The sequence below is a fragment of the Corvus cornix genome, chromosome 5 (assembly GCF_000738735.6).
Source record: "Corvus cornix cornix isolate S_Up_H32 chromosome 5, ASM73873v5, whole genome shotgun sequence".
Classification (NCBI taxonomy): domain Eukaryota; kingdom Metazoa; phylum Chordata; class Aves; order Passeriformes; family Corvidae; genus Corvus; species Corvus cornix.
The window spans coordinates 36,941,862-36,966,556 of NC_046335.1; the positions used below are offsets into that span (position 1 = coordinate 36,941,862).

The 24,695-nt window shown below is 39.6% G+C and overlaps 1 protein-coding gene across 5 annotated transcripts; it reads right to left on the minus strand.

Annotated features, from left to right (window-relative positions):
• Positions 1–32: 32 nt before the first annotated feature.
• GANC (glucosidase alpha, neutral C) lies at positions 33–24,671 on the minus strand. Of its 5 annotated transcripts, XM_039553215.1 has the most exons (24): positions 24,507–24,671; positions 23,337–23,399; positions 21,737–21,845; positions 21,075–21,202; positions 20,375–20,557; positions 19,493–19,538; positions 18,083–18,149; positions 16,646–16,742; positions 15,863–16,043; positions 14,880–15,033; positions 14,258–14,493; positions 13,157–13,283; positions 12,142–12,221; positions 11,120–11,263; positions 10,623–10,719; positions 10,143–10,244; positions 9,457–9,700; positions 7,689–7,753; positions 7,071–7,147; positions 5,787–5,861; positions 5,262–5,375; positions 4,618–4,730; positions 3,022–3,125; positions 33–2,134 (listed from the first exon to the last, which is right to left on the minus strand). In XM_039553215.1, the coding sequence occupies exons 1-24, from the start codon at positions 24,533–24,535 to the stop codon at positions 2,025–2,027; spliced, it is 2,745 nt and encodes a 914-aa protein (XP_039409149.1). In that variant the 5' UTR covers positions 24,536–24,671; the 3' UTR covers positions 33–2,024. The 5 variants fall into 5 exon arrangements, 4 of the variants coding, with proteins under 4 accessions (XP_039409149.1, XP_039409150.1, XP_010412370.2 ...); XM_039553216.1 differs by lacking the exon at positions 21,737–21,845; XM_010414068.4 differs by lacking the exons at positions 21,737–21,845; positions 24,507–24,671 and adding an exon at positions 24,220–24,308.
• Positions 24,672–24,695: the final 24 nt, after the last annotated feature.

The window sequence follows — 24,695 nt, forward strand, 5'->3', positions numbered from 1 at the left end:
AGTTGAAGGAATGAAGGAATAAGACATGTAACTTGCTTCATTATCACTTTATTTCACTTTCCAATTTGAGAAATAGCAGTTAAAATATTTCATTAAATTGCCTCAGATAATAACTATATCCTGTCAAAAGCACTGCTATGCTTAAACATAGGAAGAAATCATCAATCAAAGCTTAGAAGGTGATAGAAAAATAGAGTCTCTCTCTCTTTTCACAAATGTAAAAGATATTTGCTGCTGTTCTACATGGATTAACATGTCTGCATTAAGCACAACAGTATTTATGCTGCCAGTTCCTGGAGTGGAGGCTCACACTGTCTCCTGGAAGGTGCTGACACATAGCTCTGCAGAATAAAAAAGCAGGAACCTAAGGGTCTGGCGGGGAACAAACTACGCTTGAGTAGTCAAGAGCAGAGTACTCACAGTTTGCTCTCACGCTTGCTATTCCCAGAAATCTGCCCTGCAGAGGACAAACAGCAGCAGGTGGGAATGACTGACTAAGCTCAGGGGGAGATGAGTAATGTTACGTTACCTTTAGCTGGCAAAAATGGTGACCATCCTTCTCAGTTTCCTACAAATGAATTTCCTGACATTTTTAGAAAATACTTCCTGATCTTACTATAAGAAATTAAATGAACTAGAAATCCAGAAGAAACAGAAATCCAACTGATGGCATGTTCACGTTTGACTCAAAGCAGAACTGGTTTTAAAATAATAAAGCTGACAAGTGTAGCAAATGAAAAGGGTAAACAAACTGTGGAACAATGGCAGCCTGTGAAAAGAGGTGCCTAATATGGAAAGACCTGAGGGAACAGGCAGGTTGTAGTGGATCTGGGACTCAGAATGTCTCTGTTTTGCAAGGGAAGCAAGCATGAGGACACACCAGTTCTGTTTGCAGAGATGGTGGAAAAAGGAGGCAAGGGAACATGAGGCTGAGTTGTAACAGAATGGAGGAATAAGCATAAAGTGGGATGCCTAAATGCAGAATCAATCCCATTAAAATTAAAACTTGCTTCATAAATGCCTTGCTCAAATCTCAGCCAGATACTAAGAAGTGACATGAGTAAAACTTGTGTAAAGGAAGCCAAACCTTGGCAGGACTTGGAAGATGTGGAAAAGCATAGCTCCTTCACTGGGCTGGCTTAAATCAATGACGTTCCACCATCAAAGCCAATTCTTTCCCAACATAATTTTTTTTTTAAAAGTAGTACTTGCAGATGAAAGGGGCCAATAACATGGAAAATGTTTCTGTGCAAGTACAGCTGCCATCCTAAGCCAGTACTGCACCTATGAGGACCTGTGCCTTACTGAAATCCAAGTTTCAAAGGTGGCTGTTGGAGAGCCCTCTGCACTGCCACATTACCATCTTCTACTACTGCACAACTGACTGGCACAACCTACCCAAACCTCACCTCCAGTGCCTGAGCTGTTTGCAAAGCCTGCTGTTTACTTTCCTGTGCAGACCAGCTAATTTTGCATTGTCATAAGGACTGGAAAGCAGAAGTGTCTGTGATCACACTGGGTGGCTCCTGTGTTTGTTCTCAGAAGGCAGCTGGCGGGCAGAACTCTGGTGATAACCCCTGTGTCTGTCATATCTGCTGCTGCTGCTTGTTGAACTGGCCCAGATCTCCTCAAGTGCTCCAGTCTATCAACAGTGGGATTTTCAAATACTTATATTAAGGCCTGTGCCAACCAGCCACAATCTCACCCCATCAATTCGTGATTCTCATTGCAAGTGAAGGCAGAACAAAAGCTTAATGCTTAACTGAAGCTAGCCTAATGCAAATAGTATTTATCTTATTTCCCCAAAGACACAATCCTAGTGCTATTACTTTTGCTGAACAGAAAAGTTATCCAAGTTCAAATTAGTGCTTTAAAAGAAAAATTTAAGAAATGTTAGTTTGGGTGTGTTGGTGGAAAGTAAGTTTGTTGATTTGACTGGATTCAAGTGAACATCTGAAGTCCTCCCAGTTTATTTCTCCTCAGCCTCTCAATGAACAGCTTCTCTGAAGAAGTTGGGTCTCCTTTCAGCTGATACAGATCTCCCAGTCAGCATCAACACTCAGGGCTAAGTTTTCCAGTGTCATCGCAGAGGTCTTTGTATCGTATGTGAAAACCACTTCCTTTTTTTTCCCATCTGAACAGGACAAGAGAGTTTTCTATTTAATTTAAGAAGAACCCTTCTGAAACATAGTTACATGTGACTCTACAGTTTTTAGTTCTGACTGTCCCTGCCACTGGCAGAAAGGATTAATTAAAAAAGAAACAGAAGTCAAATCTTCCCAGCACACACACAAGAATGCAGTGGAATAAGAAAGTAACTTTTTTTTCCCCTGATCTTTCAAACTATGGTACATCAAACTATGGAACTACTCAAGGATTTTTCTGAAAAAAAATCACCCTGGTTTCTGCACAGGTTTTCCCCCAAGCACCCTTGGCAGATGGAGGCAGAAAGTCCATTTCCCCATGACTCTCAAAGTGAAGGGACGTGCTTGGAAAGCAACCAGAAATCAAAAGCTCTTTCTGTAGATGCTACTCCCTATCCATATGGGATCCCTTGCGACTTCTAGAGATCCCCATATAGTCAGGAACTCCAGAGCTTTTGGATCAGCATGGAAACAGAAGAGTAAAGATGGGTTTGTCTGCAAGTTTCCTGTTCTAGAGTAGGCAGGTTGACAGACTTGAGCAAATGGGCCTTCATTTGAAATGCCATCTCTGCTCATGTTCTGTGCAGGAAAACGTTGCCTGAACTTGTTCATTTCAAACCAATTTTACTGATATATTTATCACCTTACAAAGCCAGTGTTCTTTAGTTCTGCATGTAGTATCAATGGTGAATAGCTGCTGGCTCCCTTCACTAAATTCTGTCCTTAATATCAAAGAAGTAGCAAAGAAAACTAAACAAAGAGGCTTCCTATGCTGTAACACTTCCTTTACAGACCTGTCAGTTTGACACCTCTAGTGAATGGCAGCAGAGCAACAGAATTTCAAAAAATTGTAGTAAAATAGACATCAATTCATTACCCTTGGAACTGGCTGTCACAAAAGTGGGTTGCTTTCCAAATCCCAGAACTATCACCCGTTCAACTACACATGTGGTGTGGTATTGTCCGCTTTCATCTACACAGCTGAAAAAAGGAAATTATTTCACACACATTAATTTCTTTCCATCAGTATAAGTTCAGTATCACACAAATATTATTTCTTCAGTCTCATCCTGAAAGCCTCCTGTACTGGTTTCCTTTCCTCTATTAACTTTTCTCTTAAAAACAAGTAAAACTTTCTCCCATTGTCAGCTAATTTCTCACTGCATATCAGATTTCAAAGTCAGAAGAAAAACAGTTTGAGAAGCTATCTTATAGAAAAAAGAATGGCTTTGCCAACCAGAAAAGTTCTGGATTTTCAGAAAACACTAGAGAAAACTCATAAATATAAATGTAGAGCTAATTTTAACATTTTTTTCAAGTAAGATATTTTAATCTGAGACAAAATTATGTTTAATTTTGTAACTAATTTTTCATTAAAAAGCTCTCAAAATGAAACTTTTTTTGTAATGTACAGAATATTATATCATTCATCTCAAAATGACTTTTTTTCCAACTTCTGGATTTGGTAGCAATTTAGCACCATTTTGCTTTCTCACACTGCATTTTTAAGCTTTCCAGATGTCATATTCCAGATAAAGAGATTTGAAGTATACTTTTAACCACATTATACAAGCTAAACTAGTTTTGCTCTGTATCAAATTTTGTAGCATTAAGACCACTTCCTGCATATTTTCGAACCTTGAAGGACTAAAGAACACCTGTAGAATCACCATTTATGCACTACACAGCCCTATGTGCAACACACCTCAATAGTAAAAGTGTTACAGTGACATATTTGGCATCTCGTTCCTTACAAGCAGCTAAGGATCTTTTTGGCTTTTAGGTGTTGTCACTGAGCCTTTGTAGGTGGTACCCCTTGTGCCTCCTTTCAAGTGCTTCTCTTCATGCTAATATATATGGTGAATTTGTTCATTACTTTGGAAGACTGCAATGGTATGGTTTTGGTTCCCAGACAGAAGCACTGAACATCTCCAGTTGGAAGGGACACGTAAGAATCAAGCCCAACTCCCTGCTCCTTGTAGGACTACCTAAAACTAAATCCTATGACAAGAGCATTGTCCAGATGTGCTTTGAACTAGGAAAGGCTTGATGCCTTGACCACTTCCCTGGGGAACATGTTCCAGTGACTGACCACCCTCTCAGCGAAGATTCTGTTACAAAATCCAAACACTCAAGGTGTTGCCTACTTGCAGATCTCCCAGTTTATCTTTTTTGTCTCTCTGATAGGCTTTACCCTTTCTAATGACTTTCTTAATATTTGTGTCAATCTGCAGAATCTCGAGTTTGACTAGACTGCAACAATATGAGGCAACTCAGTATTTCATATGTTGCTGCCCTCAGACTTACATAGAACACTTTTACTTCTGCAGTTTTATGACAGATTCTGCACACTGGGACTTCACTAAGCAATAGATGAGACTAATACTGCTACATTTGTATGAAGGCCTCATGAACTAGAACAGGCATTTCCAGTGACAGTGTGTTGGTGACTTTTGCCCATAATTGCTTTTACCTGGAAAAGAGAATGTTCTTGTGGAAAGTGAATTTCCGATACAGGAACTGCTTCTTGTGGAGATATTGAAATGAATGCCCATCATCTACGTAGAGCTCACCTATGGCATAGGCCTGTAAAACACACCAGATAGAGCACAAATTAACAGCAGCATCTAGTGTTGAATAATGAAACTAAAATGTCTCACTATATGTTATGCTTCATATTGAAGGTGTGTGTTTATTTTTCTTTAGCAACTTGTATCCCTGGAAGGCTCAGGCAATCCAGCTCTGAGACTGCTGGACATCCTGGTTTTGTAAATTGATGCAGGCGCCATGTGTCACCTCTTTACTAGCAAAGACAGTTGTAGGAAGTTCCCTCTCTGTGCCCAAGAGGAAGTTTGTGGCCTGCTCATTCTCTGTTCCTTCCTCCAAGGGACAGAAAAAGGTCAGAAAAATGTTCTGCCTCTGCTATGCTCAGATAATCATGTTTGGAGGGAACAGTGGGGGAGAGGCAAGAGTCCCCTCAAACAGCTCAAGTGGAGAAGAGCCATTGGGCACTCAAATGTAGATGCCATTGTGCTGATCAAACAAGCAGCAAGGGCCAACAAGGGTCCGGTGGAGCAGAAGATATCTTTGTAAAAAGGGAATGCTATCTCAGAGTACCTCTGTGTCTAAGGCCACGTGGAGCTCATAAGAAATATCTATCATCCATTCAGTGGATTTTCCAGCTGTGGTCTTCAGGGGTATCACAGTGCCCCCCCGCTGGAATACCGGAATCTGCAAAACACAAAGCCAGGGCAGAAAGGTTCCTGTGCTCTGATAATGTAATTTTAACAAGGATCAGAGATGACAGAAGTTTGCTCAAAACTTAGAAATGAACTTTTACCACAAATATATAAAGAAAATTATTCAACTAATAATGGGAATAGTAGTAACTTTCTGTATGTGTATAAGCAAAATACTTTTGCTTGTAAAAGCAACCCTTTTATCACGTCACTGCACCACCAGGATACAGCAGTGTTCAATCTAACAATAAAGGAGATGGGACTTTTATACAAAAGCTATTTTAGATTACATTTCTGCAAGGAAATTGAAATGTCACTTTTCTGATTCTGAATAACGACATAACAAAATCTTGGGGTTTTTTCTTCTGCTCAATGCAAGTATCATTTTAGGAAAAAAACATACATTCTCCAGTGTTACTGGGATCTTCATTGTGCCTGCATCTTCCATTCGCTTAAATTTTCTGAAATCATACCAAATCTAGAAAAAATGAAAAAAGAATGATTGTAACACATATGCCAAGATCTGTTCCCTCTGCAGATGCAGTTACTCGAGCCTGTCACTATTCCTAACAATGTATTTGATATGCAAGAAAAATCATTTATTTTTAAATCAAATGACCTTCTGGATGAAAAGAAAAAATTATCATTTCTGAAGCACAAAAAGAATCTGACCCTTTTTACAGTTTGCATAATGTCTTGTATGTCTTAAAGCATCTGGAAGTGCAAAACAGTGAAACACTTCCTAATTTTTTTTTTTTGAAAGTCTAATTCTTGAAAAAGCATATTTTTATTGAAGTGAAAATTAACAAAATTGCTAATACTGGGTGACAAAAGAGAGCTGCATCTGAACCTCCCATGCACCACACTTGCCAGAAGGTTTAATTGCTTTAAGTGTGCCAAGCAGTCAATTGCCACAGAGATCCTGATATAAGTATTTTCCTTAACTTGTCTGGAGAGCCTAGTCTGTTTTTCTCCTTATACTGAGAAGAATTCTAAGTGTCCTTAGGTGCATTAGTGGAGTCACAAGGCTCTGCATGGTTTCATACACTCCCTTTTGCTGCTTACTCTCTAGAGTCTCAGACTTTCTCTTAGCAACTATTTTCCCCAAATCATTTCCCTTCCTCCACAGCTGCTGTTACCAAATGCTCTTCGTAGGAGTGGACCACTGTGCCATCCTGTGGGTAAATACCTTTACTTCAGAGAGGAACTGCTCTCTGTATGTGTCAGTCTTTGCTATACATGTCCCAGGCTAATGAGGCTTGTATTTCCTTGTTAAAATTTTCCCCACAGTTTCCCTCTGATTTCCTTATGATCTTTCTTCAAAGTTCCCTTTTTCCCAACATAAAATGAGAAGTTTAACCCAAAGAGAAACACATGAAAGAAGGAAATTGACAATTTAGCTGTTTCATGGTGATTGATAAGAAGCAGCAAACCTTGAGGGGAGATTTAAACTGTAGATGACGTGAAATTTGCGCAGCAGCTCTTGAAAAAGCAAGGAAGTAAATTTATTGTGAGCCAAGCAAGCAGGGGATCAAGATGGAAGGAAGGGTTCAGAGTGGCACAGCATGGCCAGCCAAGACTTGGCACAGCAGGAGTGCTCAGCAGTTCTGAGATGGGGAGCTGGGAAGGTCTCTGCATAAAATATTTCTTTGGGCAGAACAGTTGAGCAATTCATGTACATCCTTACCTCCTCTGACCCTGGAAACAGAACTGTCACTGTCTTGGCCTCTTTTTCTGTGACTGGATGCACCAACAAGGCATTTCCTGGAGAAAAACAAACATGGCTGTGGTCCTCAAGGCTGCGTCTCTCCAGAGCAGAACCTGTGTGCTCTGGGGTTGTCAGCCTCCTACAGCCATTTTAGGAGCTTGCTTGGGCACGTCATATGCTTAGGTTCACTTTCTACTGAAAAAAAGGCCTGTGTAGGGAGCTGATGGCTGACTGACTTCAGCAGCCAGCCATACCACAGTCAACACCAATCATGTTTTGGTGGTAGTTGTTTGCTATGCCATTTTTGAAGGAGACTGATTTTAGCTGCTCCACTGAACTTGATGTTTCAGGTCAAAACCAATCATGTTTTTTAAAGTGACTAGTGAGATAAAACTCAGTTTTTGCATCTCCTATGTCATCTATTTTTAAAGTGCAGTTGAAACTAGGTCCCTCAAAGAGGTCTCAAGTTCTATATTCAATAATTTGTATAATTAAGTGTAATTTTTTAAAATCTTGAGTGTTTTTATGTTTTCTTTTTGTCATGCAACACCTCAGAAATATTTAACTCATATTCCAGAGAACAAGATACCTGCTTACCCAGCATGTACTCATTTTCCACATCAAAAGTTTCCATTTTCTCTGGAAACTCTATCCAGAGAGATCTGTAGAAAAGAAAGATAATGGAATTCAGTTACACTTTTCCTCTCCAATCAACCTGTTCAAGTCCTTCTGGTATTTTCAGGCTCCATTTTCTCCCTCTCTTTACAAGGCACAGTTATCAAGAACTGAAGATAGGGCAAGATCCTCTTTTGTGTCAGTGACTCAAAGTAGCCCTTTGATTCACTGATTAGAGTCCCCAGTACAGCATGAGTGAAGACACTACTGTATACCTAGCTTTACATCCTCATTTTCTTCCCTCCTGCCTTCTTCCTTTCAACCCTGCACTACATCGGCCTTCCTTCTATCAAAGGAGAGATGAATGAGCCTTTGTGTCCCAGTCTACCAGCAATGCTGGCACCTGATAAGCTAGATCCTGCAGCACAGTCCTTCCTGTTCTCAGCCGCTCACTGCTGCTTTTATAGCAAGTCTCCTCCTGGCCATGCCTGAAAAACCTGCACCAGAAGCTCATTTTCAGTCTTACTCAAAAAAGGGAGTAATAACCATCTGGTTACAGAACAAGAGTTGTATATTTAAAGTTTGAGACATTATGACAGTAATAGCTTGTTAAGAGACAGGGTCTGGGTTCCCTTACACAAAAGCCTGGCTCACCTGCTCCCTCACAGGCACCCACTTGTTCACTGTAGCCCTACTGCTCATGTGCTTGCTAATGAGGCACACTTTCCACTCTGCTTGTCTCAGTGAGAAAAATATACTTCCTCTCTAATTCTGTACCTACTGCAGCAAACTTAACCCAATAGAAGTGTGGTTTAATACTGTGGGCAGTTCACATGTCAACAAAAGCTTCATTTCAAGAAAGACAGAAACCCACTTTCTATGTCAGTGCATAAAACAGATGCATTTACACCTACATATGTGCAGACAGACACTCACACTATGTCTGTAATGCAAATCATCTTCAAAACTCAAACCACTCAACCCTTGTCAAAAAGACCTTCATGTTTTTAAAACTTATGAGATGTATCTGCATAACAAAAAGTAAAGGCCAACGTGTGCAAAAGAGCAATTCTAGGACAACCTCAAAGACACAGAAGTCAATGCCAGGGAGATTAATGACACTCATCTCTTCCTGAAAGTGCTGCAGTCAGTTCCATAGAGGTACATTTTTAAGAGGTTAGACAGCAAGAGAGCTAACATTTATTTTCTAATTTAATTTCCGTTCTAGATTATTAAATTCTCTACTAAAAGAAACATTATAAGGAATATTGCATAAATAAATGATAAAACTATTAATATGAAATAAGATTTTATTACAATAACAATTAAGCAGTAGCAAATATTTTCATGAGGGGCAAAATGGCATTTACATTTCTAGGTCAGCAAGTTCAGAGTCCATTAAGCACTGTTTTATGTACTGGTTGGACTACTATGGGATGTTCTTTATCATGATGGAAAGTCTGAAGTCCACACTACTTTAAAGGGTTTAAAGAATGTGATGTGTTTATTGAATTAGTGTGTTCCAGGTGTCATTTGGGAAAAAATTCAAAACATAATTTTCCCCTGAGAGCCCTAACAAAGCTTGGAGAATGCATGAAAATAGAATTCAGTATTATTAGAATTTTTGTGTGGTTTTCTCCCTTTTAATAGAAAATTAAGTAACTACAAAAGTAAGAGATGGTAATTTAACTTCCCTTCTCCAAGTAAGTTCCTGCAGATAACCCCTAAGCCTCCTGACTCATGCTCTTACCTCATGACGGGTTCAGCCGCCGTGTGTGCCCGATAGAACAGAGTGTATAAGTAGGGCAGGAGGACGTAGCGCTCTCTAATGGCTTTCCTGATGATCTGGGTGTTCTTCTCCCCAAAGAGCCACGGTTCGCGCCGTTTGCTCTCCATGTTAGAATGACCTCTGAAGAAGGGCTGGTAGGCTCCAGCCTGATACCAGCGAACAAGTAATTCTGGTTCTGGATCTCCAATAAACCCTCCCACATCAGCTAGATATTGCGCAGACAAATAAAAATACACAATTGTGGAGATTGCTCTGGAAAATGTGAAGCTCTCCTCTAACAAACATTCCAAGTGTATAAATCCATGCATTTCACAATTTGTTCACTGTTCTGCTGTTGGGAAGCTGCTTGTCCAAAATCTCAAGACAGCTTTTGAAGGCTGAGTGACTTTCCCAATGACAGGGGACTGTCACAGTGATGATACAGAACACCACCTGAGGACTGCTGCTCCAGATGGGACACAAACACTGCACAAAAATTAGTGGAGACATGATGGTGAGAGCCAGGTTTCAGGCTTCTGAAACCAGACTAATCTGTGAAACTGCCTGGAAAGGCACAGGGCTGTTGAGCTTTCCACTGTCTGTGTTGAAGTCTACCTTGGGAATACAAGCTTGGTGGCACCATTTATGCACAATGAGAAACACATTACCTCCACAGAATGAAATCCCTGCCATGTTGATGGTAAGAAGCATTGGAATAGATATTTTCAAGTAACTCCACTCTGCTGTGTTGTCTCCAGTCCATACTGCCCCTGGAAATACCCGGTTTCAGTATCATGCAGGAAAATTGAATGTATACCTCAGTTTATGCTTGCAGTTAAGGAAAGAAGACAAGAATAATCATGAACTACTTGTGAATTGCTGTACATTGCAACTTTTTTTGCTTTATACATGCATGCTCCTGAAATAGGCAGTAACAGCAGGTATTGGTTTGTCACAGGACACAGGTTACTATTCTCCCTTTGACTTGTACACACCTTGCCAGCCTCTCCTGATTTTTTAATCACTTGCACTCTTATGAGCTCAGCACATCAGTGTTTACAAGACAGTTTCTGTCCTCTCTCGACTACTATCCATCAAACTTAATAGAACAAAGCAGCAAGGAAGGCATCCAGCTAATCTTTACTTACCATACTTCTGTGATCCAGCAAAGAAAGATCGTGTGAGGACAAATGGTCTCTCTTTTCCTGAAGAACGTCTGATGAGTCCTTCAGCAGTTGCCATTTGCTGAAAATCATGAATATAAAAGTCAGGAAGACAAACTCTTTAATTAGGGTACTTTCTACACTGTCATTTTAGCCCTTCTAAGGCAGAAAAATTAAGAAATTTGTACCCATAAAAAATACCTATTATTAAATAACACATTCTTATTAGAATATACATGAACAAAAAAAGTTATTGATGTTGTACAGTCACAGCCAATGTAATTTACATTATTATGGTAGAAAGGCATAGATGTTGTCACGTTTTCTTGAGACCAATCACAGTTTATTTCAAATATTGCAACATCCAGCACAGCAGAGTTTCAGTCCTTGATGAAGGTTACAGAATACCTGCTACTGGGTGAAGTACCACATCAGACATACTGCATGAGAATAACTGCTGTTTGTGCCTCCAGATACTCTACCTGATAGAATCCGTAGAGGTTGTGTACTTCCCGATGCTCCCAGTTGTTGTAGTGCACAGCATCTTTCTGCATTGTTAGTTCTGCCCCCTTGAAGACTGAAGGCTCATTCATATCATTCCATACAAAGAGGATATTAGTGGATGCCTGTGACACAGGGATGCAATTAGGTCATGGCAGAGCCAATCCTGTGACTTAAGAGTGTTTATCTCAAGTGGGTGTCAGACCAGTCTGGGGAATGAGCAGAAACAGCAGCACAAAAGCAAGACTCGGTAATTACACTTTTCAGGTCACTTGAAAGTCCCCAGTTCCAGTCATTCATCTCATCCCTCCTAGAGGCCCTTCTAGTCAGGGTAGCAGCCTCCAAGCCCACTTGATCTTTGCAATTCTTACAAAACTCAGTAGGCACTTGCTATTCCTGCTTCCTGGTGAGGGAAAAGAGGCAGGGAAAAGAGAAGTATAAAACAGCCACGAGGCAACATCAGAGAAGGCCAGAGGTGAAAAGCTGGAGAGGAAAACCAGTGTGGGAAGTATCTACTATGCATGTCTGTTAGGGAAGTGGTTTCAACAACTCTGCTGCAAACCAGAACTTTGGGGCAGGGTGAGGGGAACTGGAGGTGTACAGCAAGGGTCCCCCAGACACTTTCAGCACTAGGCAGGAAGGTCAGTATGAAGTGACTGAGCTGTGAGAATGCACTCCCACATCGCTCCTTGTGTGCTATCAAGTTAGTAAAGGCTGGAATGGCAGCAGCTGTTTTAGATTATGGGTTCTTAAAGTGCCTGCAGTTTGTCCCTTCTACTGCAACTGAGTGAGCACGTTCTCTGGTCGCATATGGGTTCCAACTATCTTAGTGAACATAGGTCCATGGAGAAAATCCTTCTATGGTACTTCAGCTTATCAAGGTATTTTCCTATACACTACAATAATAGAGCTACAAAGGCCAACAACTTGCTTAGACACTATCTTTCTTTTCTCCCTTTTCAGGCTTTCTGGGATATGTAGATCAGAGCAAATAAATACAAACCTTGTATGTTTTGAATGCAAATTGATCTGCATACCATTTTCGCACTTCAGGATTTGTGAAATCCAGGTAACAAGAGGAACCTGTGGATGTGGGAGATCCCAGTTATCTACCTAATTTTATGAAATGTCTTTGCACCTAAATACAATGGCCTAAAGTTACGATGCTTTTCATAGGCAGCAATAATGTAGTTGCTATTTTTTTTGAAATTAAAGCTCAAGAGCAAATTCCAGGCTGACTTGGAACTCAGTACACCCCTTGCCATGTTCCAAAGGTCAACTCACAGAGATTCTGGAGGTCTGAAGCTCAGTACCATTTAAGGATGACTGCTAGCAGTTTGATATATGTTCATGCGTGAACAAGAAGTCAAGGAAACACAGCATTCCCGGTATTCTGAGTTCAGACAGGAAAGGGTCACTGAGAAGCTGAACGACTACATCCTGCCACACAACTACAAGTTGTAATATGTCCTTGATTTTTCCCATAATCATTCCTTTGCCAGGACTGTGGGCTTCCTTTCTGTAAAGAAGGGGGACGACGTCCTTTGCCTCCCTGCAATGAGATTGCCTCAAGAAAAACAACATGTCAAATCACTGTATTACTATTGAATCAAAGTCTTCAGGATCGGGGTTCACTAAATTTCATCCAGCCTACATAAGCTGTGCTCACTGCAACAGACCAGACTGCATTTCTGCATCCAAGACAAGCTGGGAAGAGGAATGGCTGTTCTCATCAACAAATCCAACTCTTTTAGTTCTAGGCACTGGGACTATATGCAGATCCAATACATATAACAGAAGTAGCTATACAGCTGAGGCAATCAGAACACGACTATACCAAAACCCCACATTATTATTATTAATTATATTAACTTTAAATTATTATTATAATTATTAATATTTACAAAAAATGAAAGGAATATAGTAATTTAATTCTGCTTCCGTGGATCCCAGTTATCCTTTTCTGCAAAATTTTTAAAATAAACAGCTTAAAATATATAGAGAGAATGGTTTTTTACCTGGCCAACAGATGCCCTCAAAATCTTGTCCACTTCTGTCTTTCACAAAATAGCCCTTGTCTTTTGCCTGTGCATACAGGGGATATGAGGGATCAACCTTAATATGAGGATCTACGATGACCACAAGCTGCCAGGATAAGAAAATAAAACACATCATTAGCATCAGCTGTGCTTAATAAAACAGTACGAGCTCACTTTTGATGAAAGGCAGAGAATGACTTCATCTCAGGTAAAGAAGAGAGCTGTCACTAATTTTAAAAAGCAGACACCAGTTTTTTTATACACTGTGCTAGACATATGTACAGGACCTGAATTTACAAGGAGTGCATGAACTCACTCATCTGAAATAAAGGACAAAACCCATGGTTTCAGATAAAAGCAAGTACTCCAACCCCTAAAACCACTATGTTTAATTCACTGCCGTATTCTGTGAATGCGAAAATATCTGACTTCTGTGTTCATGTGCCTGCTTAAAATCATATGCCTTAAGACATTTGAATTCATTTTAGTTTGTGTGGCATACAACAGCAACAGGTACTGTATTTTGCAGTTACACTCTGCTGCTTTGCTGCAGAACTGAGAAAGTACTATAGCTCCAACTGAGGGATTATAAAATTTGAATGCTATTTCAACAATCCCCAGTTCATTGACTTTTGGCAAAGATCAAGCATTAAGCAATTCTACAACTCAGTAATTCCAAGGAAAATATTTTAGCTGTAAAAATAGAAATACAGAAACTCAAAGAAAAGCTGAAGCAACCACAGAAACTATCAATGGTGAAAGCTCATGTTAAGAAGAAAAATTTTCTGCTGTGTTCATCAATGACAACACCGAGCTGCTTCTGTAAGATGGAATTTCACATAGGTCAAATTTAGCTGGATCGTCAGGATACAGAACAAACTACTAAATAATAAAATTATATGAGGAACTGAATTAAACAAGATAGCTTGCATGCTGGAAGCATCACCATATGGCAAGACAATCTAGTGTACTGTGTTGTAGTTAACCTGTTTCCAGTATCTGAAGTACCCTGGCTAAAGCAAGATTGGGTAGATCCACACTACAGAGAAATCTTTTCTTTCTTCCTGCGATATTATTTACCTTGCGTTTTTTCTTCCTGAGATGTTCTTGCATCTTTCTGGGGTTCTGGAATTTCTGTTTATCCCAAGTAAAATACCTCTTGCCATCCGTGTGCTCTATATCCAGCCATATGACATCATAAGGAATGTCATGTGCATCAAAGCCAGCATCCACTGCCTTGACATCTTGCTCATCCTCGTAATTCCACCTGCACTGATGGTAGCCCAGAGAAAAAAGTGGGGGCAAGGCTTGAGTGCCTAGAAAAGATTATATGAATGAAAATAAAACTATCAATAAATTCAGTCTTTCCATGTTATAAGGTGGCCTGTCTTGATAGTGACTGGCAGCTCTAGTTCCTTGTGTTTCACCTCTTCATCTAAGGGTGCAGATTTGGATAGCAGTAATTATGCTGGCTTCTCAATTACAGCCAAGTTTGGCCAGCTGTAAATGCCAGGGAAAACAAGGATGGAGGCCTGTCTTCACAAAGCATGAGCCTTTGATCTACACACTGCAGTTTGGGAACAACTGGCCTCCTGCACACAATGGGCTAGGTAAATATTGACACACTCTTGGGTACAGCGTGTCCCTCAGAGAATCTCCCGGGTAAGTGTGCCATTCTGACTCCAATTATGTGAGTTAGTACCTGTCAGTTGTGCAAACTGCTTGAAGATATCAAATGCAGTGGGTCCCATCAGTAGGAAAACATCAATGATCCCACTTTCTGACATCCAGCGTACATTGGTTAGAGGCACTGCTCTCTGCTTAGCAGTCTCTGCAGCAGATCTGGATGGAGTGTGCTTAGAGAGAAAACAAGGTAAAACTGAATCTCTCTCTCTAGCAAACTTTTATTCAATGAAGGATCAAAGAGGGAAACACACTAAATTTACTAACACTTACCTGAAAGCTATTAGGAATACACACTGAATGTTTCTTATATATCCTTCACAAATCCTTTACCTTGCATACCACTTAGACAAAGTAGAGTAACAGGTAATGAGAAAAAATGGGTAATGAGTGGCAAAATAATTAAAGACTATGCATTTTCTGTAGGATCTTTGAGTAATATCTATATCATAACTAAACTAAAATTTAAAAAAAATTTAACCACATAATGCAGTGCTGGAAAAGCAAGATTTGCTTTTTCATCATTGTTTCAATTTTAACAGAATTCATATGTTCATGTTTCAAGAGCTGAGTTCCTTTCCTGAACATTTTATGTTTCTTCAAGGTCAGTCACAGTACACAGAAGAATGTGTGCAATTCCAAGAATTTAAACACTCATAAAAATTCCTCAAATCCAAATGATTGTCAAGATTATTGTTCACCATTTTTTCTGCTTGCTACATCCACCTGTGTAGATTTTTTCTGGGTATTTTCTCTCTGCCTCCTCCTGTAGACCGGTTAAGATACAAGATCTATAACTTGGCTCTTGAAAGGAGTCATCTCTTTGTTCTTTTCATTTAATACAACAAATTTAGTAATAGGGAGGACACGAGGAAGAGACTGACAATTCTTCATTAGTGAGCAAAAGATAAACCTCCAACAGTGTTGTTATATTCCTGTTGGCCCTGTCCTGAAGTGTTTTTCTTTAGTTATTTAATTCTGAGGAAAGTGAATAACTCTCACCTCAGCTACTGCCTTTGTACTAATATCCACCAGTGTTTCTGAAGAGTTCAGCCAGAAGATCCCTGAAGTTCTGTTAGGCTTGTGTGCTAAGAGAAGGGGCACTGAACCATAAATGCCTATTTTGTCATGTATCTTGTGGCCGAAAATATCCAAATTATAAAGCCGGTAGGCATCGCCATCACTAGGACAAACAAACAGATGTGTTTGTTACATGTAAGCATCTTGCACTAGGCCAGTTTTAACTCTACTGCTGCTCCACTAAACTTGGTGAATACTCAGTGAGTGCTCTGTGTTCTGGTCTTTTGTTTAGCATCCAGAGCTGAAATATGGACTGTCTAAATTACTGCTTCTTTGCTTTGTTCCTCACTGTCTGAACCAAACAAGATTTTTGCTGACAATGAGACTACTTTGCATTTGCTTTAAATCCTAAAATACAATTTCTGAACTCTCCCATCTTTCCATGGAATTGCTCTTTTATGAGTTCTGCTAAAACATGACTGATCCAGCCATTCAGAAAAAAACTTCATGGAAAATTGAGAGAAAACAAAAGGGGCCATTCATGAAATTGCACACTAGGGAAAGCAAAACACCTTACTCCACATGGATAGGGGTACAGTTCAGTTTGCTGTATCATTAAACTAAGATATACACTATATGATATACATATCTCAAGCTGTTTTCTGCATTAAATTATTAATACAATGTTATAGCTCTCCTTTACAAAAAAAAAAAAAAAAAAAAGACACTGCATTCACTAGCAATCTGACACCTTGACGCCTTTACCTGGTGTTTTTGAGGAGAAGTGTTTCTGTGTGTTGTGGTATTCCATAAACATGGTCATATCCATGTAAAGAGAAGTCCATGCCTACAGAACTAGGACCTGTGGAAGTAACATTAAATGATGATTACGCAGAGTTCCATTCTTAGGCTTATCTGAAAGGAATAGAGCACAGCAACCTAACTGGATAAACCAAAAGAAAATAGGTTTTAATGTTTCAATAATTAACTCTTTCATGCTTTCTTTCAACTTCACTTCCATTATTCTGTTCTATAGAGGTAATGTTTGAAACAGATTTTATTGCATGTCTTCTGATTTTAAACTTCTTAAGAAGATTAAATGAATCACTTTAACAGAAAAAAAAAACCCAACCAAATCCATGTAATCACGGGTCACTTCTTTATTCTGTAGTGAAACTGCATAAAATTATCTCCTGTTTCCCACTGGTCTTCTCTGCAGCCTCAGCCAAAGGAGTAGCATGCACAAGAGTCCCTACCAGTGATATCATCCTGTCACATTGCTGAATCCACAGCAACTTTTGGCAGGCAACCAGAGATCCTGCAGACTGACAAGCAGCCCTTCAGGATCAGAATCTGACCATATGGACTTAATTCCTCTGACACAGAAAACAGAAAAACAGGGTGCTGGCCCAAGACATGAGAAATAGCATGAAAAACAAAGGCAACAGTTTCCTGCCCTCTATGTCTTGGCTGTGAACCGAAGAAGTTTCTCTCACCAAAAGGAATTGCTTTCAGACTTCCCTCTTCCCACTGCAGCTGCTGGGTAGTGCTGGTTGCTATAATAGTCTGCACAATAATGGTAATGGACAAAGCTAACCAACTTAATTAATATAGAATACAACAAGATGGACAGCAGATCATCATATATTTTGGTAATTGATAATTTAAATTGTATTTGAGCTACTATTCTTGTGTCTATAACCTTCTTCTTATCACTTAAGATTGCTTAGTATTTCCTTTTTCAGTCCCCACTTCAAAAAAGTTTCTTTGTGACAATTATTAATGCTTTCATCATGATTTCTTATATATAAGGAGAACAAACTACAGGTGAAGTCAATGTTATGTACTAATACTAATAAAAAAAGAAAAGAAAAAGGAAATAATATATGATATACATGTACAGTCAGACGATGCAGATAGTGTTAATGCTGTGTCAGAAATGGCACTCAGTGAGTTGATGAAATGGGCCACATTTAATGTGTTCCCTCTTAAACAAAGATATAATGAATATTTGCAGAGCTTTTGTCAAATTGTTACCCATCACTGCTTTCTGATTAAAACCAAGTTAAGGCAACTGAAAAGCAGGAGCGAGTGAGACATTGATAAACATTAAACAGCTAAACAGAAAGCAGACAGAAAAATGAATAAACATGGATATATACAAAACAGTAAAGCTGTTTTCAGAACTAGACTGAGACTTACCATGAGCTTTAATGTCTAAGAAACTGCCAAATTTCTCTTGCCAGAGACCTAGATCCTCTTGTTTTTCCTGTACAAATAGAAATAGCTAAGCCTAGCAAATGAAATTGCTCACATCATGTATTTCTAAGAAAAATGTTTATTCACACGAGATTTATACACTGTTAACTGGTTTTTTTTTTGCCACATATGGCCAATGTAAATAAATCAAAACCACAAATCTGATTCAGCTGCAGGAATTTACACTGAAGAACTGATGTGCACATGTTGTACACAACCAGTCTGCAACAGCATAAAAGTGATATCTGATGTCTTGAATAGAATCACAGAATGATAGAATAGCCCAGTTTGGAAGGGACTGCAGAAGATCACCTGGTCCACCCTTTAATGGTAAAGGGAGCTTTGATGAGATTATCTAGCAGCCTGTCCAAACAAATCTTGAAAATCTCCTGTGATAGGGCCTATACCACATCCCTGGGCAGGTTGTTCCAGTGAGTGATTATTCTCACTGTAAAAAATGTGTTTCTCCTTGATGTTGAATAAATTTATGAAATGCATGGATAGAACAAACCATACAAACAGAAACAAACCCACTCCCCCAAACAGTAAAGGTCAGACAACAAAAAAACTCTCCAGACACTCTGGAATGTCTGTAACTGACACTGTTAGCCTCCTTGTGTCTTGTAATTCATTGTCATAGAATTTACACTTCTTGCAGTGTTTTTCCTAGTTTTCTTTTCTACATTCATCCCACAATAAGTGGACATGGCCTCTTGCAGCTGTGTGACTTCCCTGGCAGCAATTAGAGTTCAGACACAAGTATGCTGAAGGCAGCACAGCTCCTGCCCTTTATAACAGGACAGCGGAGTCAGCAGCCATCTGCTCTGCAGGAGGCTAAAATTATATCACGGACACAACTCAGCCTCCTGGGAAAACTGCTATGTGCCTCTATGCACTGCCAGGACCTGGTCTATTTTAAGAGAGAATTTTATTTCTGTATTAAGCCTGAATGTATGTGGAAGCACATTTTTTGACTGTTATAAAAAAAGTCTTGTTCTTTTGAAACTCTCTTTGCAATGAACAGGGAGTTTGAAAATGACAAATGTCACCACAAAACTCCCTTTTACACATCTACTCCAGATCAAATAAGAGACCAAAAGAGAAATAAATTAATAATAAAAAGGCTAAAGAAAGGCTACAGATCTAGCTTTTTTGTGCTAAATCTACCTAACTGATGCCTTCTACAGACTTTGTAAAACGCATAAATCTTTCTCCAACTATGAATTTGTAAAATATCTCAATATGTTATACCAGGTCCTTTTTGAAAGTGGGTAGACTGTATTTGTAAACATAGTATAGGGCAAAATTCTTTTACAAAATACTCATACTGGAATTGCTGTAAGCATGGGTTACCTTAGAGGAATCACTTGCTTCCTCCTCATTTTGTGCTGTAGGTTTTCTAGTGAAAACATATACATAGAAACAATCAGTTTATTGTTAAATTAAGCAAGGATTTCAAACAGAAAATTAAAATAGCACCATGCATTGCTTTATACATTATGTAAGAGTTTTGGTGTAAAATCATTGCAAATCATTTTAATATTCAATGCCTTAAAATAACCTTCACTCAGTACTTGAAATTAGGTTGACTTCTTGGCCTTTCATGTTTATTTCTATCTGCATCAGCATTTTACCCGCCCAGAAGCTCCTCACTTCTTTATCATTCTGCTAAGGGCTCTCTGTTAATTTCAATGTTTAAAATAATGCTCTATAAGAGAGACACTTGCTATGCCCATTTTTTAGTCATGACATGTCCTGCACTGAGGTTTCTCATCCTTCCAGCACTTTGTAGTGTGATTAATCTATGAAATCTTGCAGCTAGATGGCACACTGCAAGTTGAACAAATCTTGACTTCAAGTGCTTATAGAGTGAATAGCACTTACTTAAGGAGTAAATAGAGTGATAAAAAAGATTAAACTAATAACTTCATCATACTACTGTAACTCATTCCCAAGAAAGACAAGGGGTACCAGGATACTTCAGTGTTTTGCAGAACTGGCCATTAAACGAGGTTAGCATCTTGCACATAGCTGCTGCAAGGGGTTAAAACAGTCTGCAGCTAATTGATCCAGAATTTGTTTGTTAAAACTTCACCGTGTATTTACTGTACATATGAAGTAAAAGAGAAGACGTGATACAGTGCCCAAGATCTTTCAGAAATTGCAATTCCATAGACTTATCTCCAGCTACAGCACAACCAGTATATACAATGATGTGACAGACAGATACTGTACCTATCACTGGGAGGTGGTTGCAGGTGCTCAAAATACAACAACCCATTGGAATTTATGCTCATAACAGTCTCACCCTTGGACTGCAGCTCAACCTGGAAGGGGTTTGCTGTGACTTGAAGTTTGTAGTCCTCATTAACACTTGATAGTACCAAAATACCTGCCTCCTTGTGGGATATGAACAGTCTGGCAAATAAAAGCAACAACAGCTTTATATGAGTCAGCAGCACATAAAATCCACTGTAACTAAGTAACAATTTGATACAAAAAATGGGCTAAGAATATCTGCATACATTACACAAACCTCAAGGCTAATGTTGAGCCAAAGAAGGCCAGAAATACATGCTGTGCTCAGAGTTCACTGCATAGTCCAAAAAGTGGCTACAGAACTGCCATGAAAACTATCCTGAGCTTGCATTCCTTTCACATTAACAGGTAATGCCTTAGGTAAAAACGATGCATTGAAACAAGTAGGTTATTTTCTGATTGGGTCAAACAGGCTCAGGTTTCTTATGTGTATGATAAAACTTTCTCCTAAGTATTTAACATGATTTTTTGAAAGTAAATTAACCACATGCCTTTTTTTTTTCTCTTCCTGTAACAACTTTATATTGTAGAGAGACAACTGTACTGTAACATAAAGGAGGGAGAAATGAAACAAAGCTGTATAAATTATTAACATGCTAAATCACCCATCACTTACCTCTGGGTGGTAGGTTCCTTTATAAGAACATCAGGAACTTTGTATCTTGCTCTGAGAGGAGATGCCTCATCAATTTTAAGCCTGAAAATATTGCCTTCTATTTCATAAATTTCTACTTGTAGAAGAACCTGTGAGCAAACAAACAGATAAACTGGTAAGGATGAAAAATACCTACTTATTTTTAACCCAGCATCACCAAACACTTACTGGCTGGAAAAAACTGAAACATGCCTGCTTTCTGATTTAATGTTCTTTAGCATTTTTGAGTAAAAATCATCATCCATATAAATTTACACCAGCTCACTCTACTTCACCCCTTTGAAGAAGCAATGCTATTTAAATGAACTCTTTTATCTTCAAGCCTCTGATATCTAGCATTACAGAAAATGAATTTATTATTCTGAAATAGTGGAGAAAACTATGAATGAAAAATATTTTTCAGATAAAAAGAGTTCTAGTCAGAACTCTCTTTTTTTGTAAAGCCATTAATTTTTTTTTAAAGTTAAATGCTGACCAGTAAGGACATAGTTCGATTGATAGTTTGCATTATCTCTCAAATATTTATCACTGAAGAATCTCAAAGCCTGCAAATATTATCAGTCTTTTTGACAATATTCACTGCTCTTTCTGTAAGCACCCTCTTATGCTAGGTGGTATCTCACCTTATTCTCCTCATGAATAATTTGGAATTTGACATTTTCATCACTTAATGTGACTGAATCCAACAATACTCGATACAAGGATTTTCCAGGATGTAAAAATTTCTGACGCCTGTCAAGACAGAAAATTACTTTTGGTCTCCCCAGCTCTTGTGGCTTATATCATAGAGAGGAACATAATATTAGTAGAAATGTTTACTTAATAATTTTGTATTCAATTTTTCAAATACAATTATTAGCACTTCAAGTCAAGTGGAAAAAGAAGGAATATAGTTCTGAGCACACCTGAATGCTTATGAATGAGATATTAGAGGGGTTCAGGAGTTCACCCATCACCACTCTACAAGGTTTTTTAAGACAATAATAGTCTTAATCCAAGTGTCCAATGCTTAGCTGTACAGTTACATTGTTGTTCTTTCATTTATCCTTGAAATTTCATGTGAATAATCTGTTTTTCATTTTCTGTCATATATCCCCTTAACTCCCCAATGGACAGCTTCTACATTCTGGGGTGATGAAATAATGTATGTTTGTAATTTGAAACTGAATTCTCCATGCCAAGCCCAGGTTTTATGAACTATTTGAAGATAAATGTCTTGGAGGCTAACTTCAAGAGAAATTTTTTCATTAATAAACCCAGTATGTGAGTGACTAATTGGTATAACAATAGGCAGTCATTCTTTTCAGTCAATTAGCACAGGATAGAACATAACGGAGGATGGGAGGAAAAAAAACAAGGTCAATAGATAGCACAGTTAGAAATGGGATGAGAAATATGACTTAGCATAAGGGTAGCTTTAAGGGGCTAGTTAGCTAGGATTTAGATTTGACACTGAATTCTGGCCAAGGTGCTTGCTCAAGAGGACTATAATCACATACGCTATTGTCACAGACTAATGGTTTCTATTGAGTGCTCTGCTGCTTTGAACTACAGATAGAACCATCCATGTCAAGAGAACAACCTGCATCTGAGTGCACCTAGAGTTAAAATATTGCTGGGGCTTTGTCAGATGAGAGGACTTGTAGATGCTAAAGAGGCTGGCAAAGAAATTTTCCTATTTTTACAGCCGCCTGGGGAAAGTCTCCTTTCTCCTGCTAACTGGCTGGGAAAACGGTTTGAGGTCCTGTAAACTATATTGCAGGTGCAAGCTATTTGTGTCTTTGTTTTGCACACTGGGAAAAATATTTTGGAAATGGGTGTTATGCTGTTCAGCCAATCGCTCTGGGAGGCAGATGGTCACGCACCCAATGGTGTTATGCCACTCTTGCGAACAAAGCTATATAAGCTAATTTATATAATTAAATATATAAAGGCCAGACATTTCTGGCCTTTGAACCCGATCCTGAATTCGTGTCGTTCTTCGCACCATCCTGAGGACAACAGCGACAAGGACTGATCCTTTTGAATTTTAACAGAAGACATTTTGGATGCAAGATTACACATTTTAAAGTATGCTGATTATTGCTTGCTGACAGGTGAGTAGAATGCTCACCTTTGAAAGATAAATCCTGAAGGTAGCAGACTTGCTGTGATTAAAAATCAATGTGGAACTACTTCCTATATCTTGTTTAAAAATAACCACCACAATACAATTTTCCATACCTGTAAAAAGCAATCTGGTTGCATTTCTTAAAGTTGCTTTTGTCCACAGCCTCATCTTGGACACTAGAAAGAGCAGATAAAGAAAGTGTTTAAATGTGTACATCAAACACCTGCTGAATGATCAGATGGTGGGTGTCCTATTCAAGAGTGGTCAGGATTAAAGACAGTGCAGAAAACTCTGGTCCAACATAAAATGTGATGGACTTTGAACTAATGTGTTTAGATATGGGAAGAGTTTCTTATACATTTAGTTTCATGTTGAACCATTTCCTTTTAAACTTTGAATTTTTGAGAAATGATTGAATCTATCAATCTATCTGACTAACAGAGCTAAATTTTAGCATGGCTGAATTCTTGGGGGTTTGCATTTTGAAGCCAGACCTCCCTCTGCAGTCATTGCAGTTAATTATTATTTTCCAGTAATAAGAATGGAGAAATGGGGAGTACTGGCAGAAAAGAAGAAATCCTGCACCCTTTTCTTCAGCCTTCAGTGGGACTGATAAAGGAGGGAGGCTTCTGATGGTCCTGCTGACAGCTCTATGTTGTTTTAGGCTTGACGCAACTTCTGGATTTATTAGATAACAATAAATGTTTTATTTGCCTGAAAAAAAATGGGCTGTCAGTAGTGTCTTATTATGGAAATACTTCCCAGATCGTGCTGGGTTCAGACACACATGGAAGAGAACAAGGTATTAGTTCGGGCAGATAAGAACACTGATGCTTACAGAATACTTATTAATTACATGCATGCAACATAGAAAATGCAGACGCCACCCATTGAGGCTCAGTCCAATTACAAGTCCTGGATTATTATGTGAGATCTCACAGTGACCATATATTTAGATCACTTAGCCCTTCCCATTTTTTGCTTGAAGACACGTACGTCCTTTCGGGTTTTGCTCCAAGTTCGTGTGCCTCTGTTGGCGCATTTCGTGCATCTCGAACTACCCCTCGCGCTGTGGATCCTCTCGCTGCCCCGCTCTGCCGCAGGAAGGCTGTGCCCGGGCAGGGCGGCGGGGACAGCACGGACACGCCCGCCCCCCACCCCCGGCCCGCTTGATGGGCCCGGGTCCGCACCCCGCCGCTCCCCGCGGAAAACGGTGGAGCCACCCCGGCAGCAGCGAGAGCGAGGACAGGGCCGGCCGAGGAGCGCCCACCGGGCTGCGTTACCTGACTCCCCCCGGCGTCCCCGCTTCCATGGCGGAGCTGCCCCGAGCCACCCCGCGGAAAGAAAGAACGCCGCGGGCCCCGAGCACGACCGGGCCCGCAAGTGACACCCGGGGGCGGTGACAGCCCGGGCCGAGCCGGGGAGCGGCTCCGCCCAGCGCCGCTCTTGCCGGCCCCCGACTGCTGCGTCTC